The sequence below is a fragment of the Bos mutus genome, chromosome 14 (genome assembly GCF_027580195.1).
Source record: "Bos mutus isolate GX-2022 chromosome 14, NWIPB_WYAK_1.1, whole genome shotgun sequence".
In the NCBI taxonomy this organism is placed as follows: Eukaryota; Metazoa; Chordata; class Mammalia; order Artiodactyla; family Bovidae; genus Bos; species Bos mutus.
This window is the reverse complement of record NC_091630.1, coordinates 49,741,004-49,750,333: the sequence shown is the minus strand read 5'-3', so window position 1 is coordinate 49,750,333 and position 9,330 is coordinate 49,741,004. Positions and strand designations below refer to the sequence as shown.

Below are 9,330 nucleotides of genomic sequence, written 5' to 3'. Positions count from 1 at the left end.
CTCCGTGAGGATGTTGTTTTGAGGATGAGATGACTAGTGCAGTGTAGAAAGTGCTTATAACATTACCTGGTGCATAAGCCATTCTGTATGTGTGCTCATCATTTGAATTCATTCTGAGAAACACTTCAGGCAGAAATGAAGAAAACTAGCTCTCTGTGACCACCCTCTCTTAATGACCCTCTCTCAATGTTTCATTTGTGCTGGTCCTGTGGCTTTTTGTCCTGCTCGATAGGTGTGGATAATTACCAAAATGTTTCTCTTGGTTCTCCTTTTACCAGGCTTCATGTGGAAACCTTTCATTCCTTATAAGTGATTTCTTATGTAGAGGAATCCGATTGAGTAGATAACTTTATACTACACTCTATACTCACCTTTGTTGTTGTTTAGTTGCTAAGTTGTGTCTGACTCTTTGGATGGTAGCTCGCCAGGCTTCTCTGTCCATGGGATTTCCCAGGCATGAATACTGGAGTGGGTTGCCATTTCACCTTATAACTCTCTTTATTATTTTTTTACAGCTCTCTTTTTGAATTTAGAAGTACTTTTCTTCTTTTCTTTAGTTAAGAGACTTTCATATCCTGCCTTACGGCTTTGATTTGCAAGACATTCTTTCTACTTAGGAATTCTTCAGATAACTGGTTTAATACAGCTTATGTGAATTTTGCAAGTCCATGTCTTAGGGATTTGATAATGCTAGTGGTGATAATGATGATGACATGATGACAATAACAATATTAGCACTATCTTTTATTGAATCTTTGCTGTGTACCTGGCTTCATATTAATGCTTCCTATATTAGTTCATGAAATACTAATAATAAACTGATGAACTTGGTACTGTTTATCTTTGGTTTATACATGAGGATGCTGTGAATAGAGAGGTTAAGTAACTTGCTCGACATCACACAGGTAATAAATGGCAAAACCTAGATTCTATTCTGAGATAGAACTCCAAGGTCAGCATTCTCAGTGATGTTGCTGATAGATTCTCAAATAATGCTGCCCCTCACCCCCTGCTTTCAGCTGCCTTTGAACCACCAACTAAGAGCAAACAAGAAAACACTCTCTACATTTTTCTGAGGTGATATTAAAGACAGGATCAAATTCAAGGGAGACCTAAATGATCCTTCACACATACTAACACAGATATGGGTCCTTAGGCTAATTAAAAACCTAACAGTATGTTGAAATCAGTCTTTATAACTGAAAGTATACGGGACTATGTGAATTGATAGTATTTTGATGCATTAGCATCAAAATATACCCAGGCATCTTTGGAATTGTTTCCCGAAATGTGTTTTTTGAAAGTTTCCATCTATGGAATATCCCATTATGTAATAGTTTCATGTGGTTTAAGCCGTAATTATCAGTCATTTTCTAACAATTCTGACTTTGAAATCAAAGGACATTTGGAAAGTTCCTCATTCAGGACTATATTCATGTCTCCAGGTCTCTGCTTTATCTCTTCCAGAATCTCTTTCATTTCAGTCTCTGATGCTGCCTCTCCACTTAATTACTCAAAAATTAAAATCCTGCATGATACACTGAGTTCTTTGGAAAAACAGTTGTCTGAGTTTGTTTTAAAGTGGCAAGGTGAGCACGATACAGAAAGGGGGCAAGTATGCTTCAGGCTAGCAGCCTAAATTCAATGTACTGGTATTGGTATAGAACTTCTCTGTCTTCTTATTTCAATATTTAATTAATTTCAGGGGATTACATTGTTTATACTTCCTAATTAGGCCTACTAGCCTTCACCATTGTTCTCTTGTCTCTAATCAGAAATCATTTGTTTTGGGAGCTATGCAGAGTGGAGTTAGACGAAGGCTTTCAGAACATTCTATACACTGGATTCTGTATATTTGTAAATTATGCTGATAAGCACTTTTGTAGCACAATGAGGTCAAGACAGTCTCATCGAAAATGGCCTTTTCGTGCTGAACTCAAGCCAAAAAAAGGGAAAAGATCATAAAGGTACTATGTTATGTTTGCAAAAGAAATTCAATGCAGGACAGTGGTTACTTTTGACAGTGGTTACTTTCAGCCAATCTTAAAGTGACTAAATGAAATAAATTCTCAAAATGTACAGAATTTAAAGATATATTTATGAAAAACATATTGTATGAAAGTATACAATGTTACATGCTATAAAGCACAGAGAAATATTAAGATACAGTTCATGATTTTAAAGAGTTTGTAATTTAAAAGAGAGACTAAAGATACACATGCAATTAATTAAATAGAAGACAGAATATAAATGCCCTTTGTCAGAAGCACAGTTTAGCCTAAAAGAACATAGCTGGACTGAATTTATCTACTAAAATTTAATTCATTCATTTAACTGCTATTTATTGAGTGCCTACTATGTGCCAGGTCTGGAGATATAGCCCTTGCTACCAAGGGATGCTGATCTTTGGAAATGAAATTCTTGACTAATTTTCAGGATACAGGGTGAAAAATGGAAGTAGCTTTAGCTTTGGAGTTTGAAAATACCGAATCAGAACCTGGCCCTATCAGTTATTCATTGGGTGACTTAAGCAAATTATAATCCTTTTAGCTTTACTGCAGAAATTAGAGGGTCATCTTTGACTCCCTCTTCTAATTTCATCCTAAATAAAGGTAATCAACAAATCAGTCTTTCAATGTTCCTTGAATGTTTTCCATCTTCCCCATGCTTTTATCCCCGGTCCAAAGGCTTGCCCTCATGATTTGTTTATGGATTCCATACCTTAAATTAGGTTTGGATTAGTTTTGTTTACAGATTCTAAATTAGTTTTGCTCTTCCCATATCATTCTTCTTCAATCTATCATGCATGTTGTAACCAAAGCAATCTTTTTAAAACTTTTCCCCGAGCATAACAGTCCTGTCTTCAAAACTCTTCAGTCTTGTCTCATCACCCAGGAAATGCAAGCCTGTATTTCTTAGGAAGTAAGAAGTTTAGTGAGCTGAACTCTGCTTACATTTTTAACCACACATGCCAATCTTCCTCCATATCCACCCTATGTTTCTCTACCCACCAGCGTGCTTTATGCCTGTGTGCCTTTGCTCACGCTATTTTTGTTTGTTTTTGTTTTCTTGGCTCTACCACATGTGGGATCTTAGTTTCCCAGGGACTGAACTGGTACCCTGTCCCCTGCATTGGGAGTCGCAACCACAGCAATTTTTTTTTTTAATGCCAAAGTTTGTTTGAAATTTCATCCTCATTCTCACTTCACCAATCCTATCTAGAAAACTTTAAAATTTTATTGTTCCTTTGACACTTTACTCAAATGCAATCTTCTTTACAGAGCATTCCTTGACGATGTGGGCACAGGTAATTTTTCATTCTTTAGTACTCACACAGCATATTGTATGTATCTATGTTTTATGCGTTTTATATATATAAATACATTTTTATGTATAACGCATATGTTGGCACAATACATTATAATGTCATTATCCTTGTATATACCAATTGTCTCAAAAAGACTGAACAACTGAGAAAAAGACAAGGCCCGTCACCTTTGAATTCTCACTTCTAATGTAATGTCTGCCAAGGAGAGGTTGTGCAATGAATATTTATTTTAGTAATGAAGTTTGGGGATAAGTGGAAAGAACCAAGTGCCTTGTGGAAGAAATGGTATTTAAGGCCTTGAAAAACTTCTGAAATATTTCATGAATTTAAAAAAATATAATTTGGGGATGTCTAGTGTTTTAATATACATATATACATAAATACTATATATATCTTCATCATCTTCCCTTTACTGCTTAAGTATTTTGCCAGAAAAACTGTCTTTTCCATTCAAGGCCCTGGATGCAGTACTCTGAGCATGGTGAAGACTTATTAAGTAGGTTAATAGTCTGATTTAAAGAAGCATTTTCCTCATGTCTCTTTAAAAAAGGTACCATTCTGATTCTCCGGTACTATGTAGTGTTGAAAATGCCTGACTTTTTAGCTGAGTCATAGATGTCTGTATACTATACCTAATATCAAATCTGATATTCACTCTATATAATTTCTCCTGAACATTCTAAAAAATATGTAAGTAAGTAGGCCTTTGATCGTCAGTGGAGAATATGTGATAACCCTGGCACCTCACTGCTCTTCAGTTTAGCTCTCCCTGGGCAGATCACCTGAGTCTGGCTATAAAAGTATTAACTTGGGCATCTTTCCAATGCAAATCATGTCTATTTCAGGTTATCAATGATGGTTATGCTCTTAGGTATTCTGGCAGGTTTCTTATCTGAATTTTGAAATAGAATTAACAATACTTTCTGAGATATTCCATTCCTTACTAGTGCATGTTTCTACTTAAGTAGTTCCTTTAAAACACAGATAAGGGACTTTCCTGGTGGTCCAGTGGTTAAGACTTCTCCTTCCAATGCAGAGGGTGTGGGTTTGATCCCTGGTTGGGGAACTAAGACCACACATGCCTGGAATCCAAAAAGCAAAAACATAAAACAGAAGCAATATTTTAACAGGTTCAATAAAGACTTTAAAAATGGTCCATATAGAAACAATCTTAAAAATTAATTAATACAAAAATTTTAAAATGTACAGATGAAAAACCACTGACACCAATAAAGATATTATGAACAACAGAAACCCAGAAAATCGTGGCTGGCAAAAGACAAGGAAATCTATACTCTTGCAGTCTACTTTAGGATAACTATTCCCTTCATTTTAAACCACGTTTTCTGAAATAAATCTTATTATTTTGGCAGCACATCATGGTTAGGAGACAGAGAAGTCGGCTTTGGAGGCTTCGTTGAGTTTTCTTTTTTCCACAAGAAAGAGAACTTACGAAGGAACCTATGCTGCCTGGAGATCTTCCCTTAGAAACCCCTGCATAATAAAGTTATTGGCTAAATTTGAGGAGCTCAGCAAAGGAGCTCAGTATTCTTGCTTGAAAAGTCCCATGGACAGAGGAACCTGGCCGACTACAGTCCAAAAGGTCGCAAAGAGTCAGACACCACTGAGCGACTGAGCACATAGGCACACACACAGGAAGCATCTAGAGGAAACATCGTTGAGTGCAATCCTATAGTATTGGAGATGCAGCTATAGATATATAGCCATAATTATATGTGGGTGGTAATCCAGAGAGGATTAGGAAGGCAAACTGGAAGGAGGGGCTAGCTTGCTTTCATCGCTTTCCTCCTGTCAAAACCTGAAGGTTTGCTCCCAACCTTTGGGTGTCTGTACTTTGGGAGTTTTCAGCGGGATTCTCAGCCCATCGACCTGCTCTAAGCTAAGCCAGACGGCCTGATGGACGGCTACTTCATGTTCGTGGTACACTCTCACACCCACGCTCCTTCTCACAACTCTATCCACCTTGGTCCCTGAGCTGGTGGAGGTGCGAGGACAGGCTCGGAAGGAGCGGTGGGGACGACCCCTCTCCGAATGCCTTTGCAGCTGCCAAAGAGTAGCCAACAAGCGCCAGATTTACGTGCACTTTGAAAGAAGCATCTCCACCATTGGCTTTCCGAGCGCGCTGTCGCTAGGGAGCGGCGGGCAGGGCGAGCCGAGACCCGGGAGCAGCCCGGGCGGGTGTTCCCGTCACTTGGGCCAGAGCGCCGCCGCGGGCGGGCGCGGACACGGAAGCACACGCGCGCTCCCCGCGGGTTCGAGCCCCGCAGCCCAGGTCCGCCCGAGGGTGCCCCCGGGCGCGTGCTTTAAGCAGAGCCGCGCCTCCCAGCTTGCCGCCCGCCCCCTGATTCCCGCCGCCGCCGCCCGGAGGAGAAAGGAAGCGGGAGCCTCCGCTCCAGGTTCCCCGGCGCGGGCGCTGCGGAGAGCTGCCGGCTTGGGGAGGAGGAGGAGAACGCGGTGAATGAGTGCCCGCCTCGCTTCCGAGTTGTGTGAGTTGGCGGCGCCGCGCCCCAGCTTCCGGCTCTCGGCGCCCCACGCGCTCGCTGCTCCCGCGGCTGCAGCCCACGCCCGCGCCCGGAGCCCCAGCTCACCGCTCCGGGGGAGCCGAGGCTCCCGAGCTCCCGGCCCGGCCCCGGTCCAGCGGAAAGCAGGGGTGTCCCCCGGCAGAGGCGCACGGCCGCACTCTCTCCCGCTATCTCCGTGGCCCTTCGGTCTCTCCATGGCCTCGCATCAGCAATCCCGGATCCAGGCTTACCTGGAGAAGAACAGGATCGGTCCGCTGTTTGAGGTGAGGCGCTGGGGTGCGAGCGGTCCCGTTTGTCTTAGGAAGAAGGGGTGCAAAACACCCCGGAGGGAAGTACGGGGAGAGAAGGGAGACACCGGAGGGGCGCCCCCGTGGCCCCGGTTCTCTGGCATTCGCTCTGCCCGGGCCAGGTGTCCTGGAACGCGGCCGCGCGGTCACCTCTTCGGTTACCTGGGCGCGGACAGGTGAACTCTGGGAGGGCCGGCCTGACCCAGGCAGGGATAGTTTGAGGTGTCCGACTGTCCTGTACCGCTCACCACATGCACAGGGGCCCTGACAGGCTGAGACGGATGGATGCACGCACTCAGTCTTACACACGCTCACTTTTTTCCTGGAATTCACACTGTCTTGCGCGTTGCTTTCTTTTTTTTCCTCTTCCAAATGTGGGCAGTAGTAGAACCCGAAAAAGGTGGAGGAGGTGCTTAGCAGTGGGATGGAATAGGGTTAACCGGGAGAAAACTGAATTGATAGGGAGTAGGTTTCAGCAGGTGAGGGCGTGTTGAATGAAATTGTCCAGCTGAGGCGCTGACATTGGTCTCTGGATGGAAAAAAAAAAAAAGCCCTTTGCATTGCAGCCCCTACCTGAGCTGGAGTGGGGGTTGGGGGAGAAAAGGGGGCGGAGAAAGGTTCGGGAAAAGCACACGCATATTTATGGGAAGGAGACGTGGGACTCTGAACTGTTTTTTTCTCGCCATCAGAGAACTGATGACAAAATACTGTAGGAGAAAGGAAGAGCGGGAGAACAGGAGAGAATGAGGACTGAAAGCCGAAAGGGGCAGAGCGTCCCGCCGGTGGCCAGGGCTCTGGGCAGCTGCAGAGACCGGCGGGGAGGGGGTCCCCACGGCCCCCGTCCTCTCTGGTTCAGCCGGCCAGTTGGGCACCGACCTGCTGTGAGAGGATGTGGGGAGGGGGTCGAGATTCCCCACTCCCCACAATAAACCCCAAAACATTGTGGTCATTTTTGAATTTTACATGACCGCGGTGTTTTAAGACTGAAACGCGGCAAGAGGAAGAGCTAAGCGGAGGATGGAGCACCTTCGCCAGGACAGATGAAAGCAGAATGACAACTGCAGGAAAAACAAGGATGCAAATTAATGTCCCATCACAAAAAGGGAGCAGACAAGGGTGTGATCAGAACGGGTGTCACATTACCAAGATTTTCAAGATCTCTTATTTTTCTGACCAACTTTTATGTTAACGATGTACTGTCTTGAGATATGCAACCATTATTTCAACCTAAACTCATTGTTGTAGAGTATTCATAAAGTCCTACAGTATATGTATTGATTCTTGTTTTTGCCAAAAGTGTGAACAAAGGTCCACAAAAGCAGAGTATTAATAGGGTATTAACAGAATTGCTGGAGCTACTTGAATTCCTTTCTTTGCCTTTAAAGATTAGAGACTATATACAATTTTGTGTATATACATTAAAGTATGTATATACATATACTAAATATACCTACATATATTTAAAGGAGAAACATAATAACCCTCTGTGGCACAGTTGATTACATCAAAAGAAACATAAATACATTTGGAGTGTTCTCTAGAATATAAAGTATAGTTTTTAATAGATGCTATTGGTGTTTGTTAACTTTTAAAATTCCCCAGATTCTCTCCAAGTGATAATAATAGAGTTTGGAATATATGTAAACATTCTACATAATTAGGAAATAGATCCAACTTGGTTTTTATTAAATGTTCACATTTTCAGGCACTGACTAGCTAGTTCCACTGATAAATTGTAAGTGATGGTAAAACTGTGTCATGAAGTGTTAGACCTCCTTACTAAAAAACAAACAAGGACAGAGTTATACACTTTGTATTTTATTGATTTGGGAGAGTAACATATTACATATACTCCCCTATTAGCTTGGATTACAGTTTGAGTAGTTAATTTTTTAAGGTTGATGTGCACTGTAAGTGATTAAAGGGAGAAAATGGATAAGTTCTCTTCTATTTGAAGAAGAGTTCCTTATGCAACAGTTTGTTTTTTTTTTAATCATGAGAGAGCTTAGTTTTTGAGAGTAGAATTACATATACTTTACAAAATTGGAAAATCTCCTCATACTAGAAAATTAGTGAAACTAGTGTAAAATGGACATACTGATCTATCATTCTCCTCAAAGCTCTCAGGACTTCAGTTAATGGTGCTCATAAAAACTGCTTCCAGAGATCAGAACAGGAGCTGAAGCATCTGAATTTAGTAGAAAGTAGCACAAAGGACTGTTACATATTTAATTCTTGGGTCACATTGTAAGAAACAATGATATAAGCTAAAATCTCCATTTACCAATCACAAATTGAAATCATTAGGTGATGCCAGTTTTTATTATCTGTGCTTTGTTGTGATTTGTGTGTGTGTGTGTGTGTGTGTGTGTTGAGACACTGGAGTTGGTGACATAAGCTTACTTTAGTTTTGAAAATATACAGAACCAGACAGTACCTTCCCTTCACAGATCTTGTTGGGACTGTTTTAAGAAAACACATTGGAGTGAGACACTTTAAAAACAGCACATGAATCTTACTTAAAACAATAGCAAGGGTAACATATACTGGTTGTGAGAACACTTGTATCTTTTTTTTAACCTGTACAGGTTATTTACTTAGTTAATTTCTTACTTAGTTTACTTATTTCTAACATTTTGTCACTGAAAATTATTGGTTGGGATGGTGCTCAGGGCAGTCACATATCTTGATTCAAGCATGGTCACACTCACTCTTGTGTGTGGGGTCATCCTCACACTGACACACACAAGTGTGGGAAATCCTACACCATATAAAATCACTTGTATGTGGAATCTAAAAACAAAAAAAATGATACAGATAAACTTATTTACAAAACAGAAACAGATCCACAGATGTAGAAAACAAATGCATGGTTACCAAAGGGGGAAAGGGGGAGGGAGGGATTAATTAGGACTTTGCAATCAACAGATACACACCACTGTATATAAAAGAAATAACAAGCAATATAGCACAGAGAACTCTACTCAATATCTTGTAACAATCCATAATGGAAAAGAATTTGAAAAAGATTATATATTCATATATATATATATATGTACACACATAGTCATATATATATGAATCACTTTGCTGTGTACCTGTGTACATTGTAATCAACTGTACTTCAGTTTAAGAAAACAGTGGTAACAAGGCCACCCCTGTAATAAAATCC

At 41.3% G+C, this 9,330-nt stretch overlaps 1 protein-coding gene across 2 annotated transcripts in view; it reads left to right on the top strand.

The window, feature by feature from the left end:
* Window positions 1-5,562: 5,562 nt before the first annotated feature.
* C14H8orf34 (chromosome 14 C8orf34 homolog) overlaps window positions 5,563-9,330 on the top strand; it is a 370,688-nt gene continuing 366,920 nt past the window's right edge. For both annotated transcript variants that reach the window (XM_070382834.1, XM_070382833.1), the window contains exon 1: window positions 5,563-6,134. In XM_070382834.1, coding sequence (XP_070238935.1) covers window positions 5,808-6,134 — 327 coding nt within the window. In that variant the 5' untranslated portion in view covers window positions 5,563-5,807. The remainder of the gene's footprint in view (window positions 6,135-9,330) is intronic.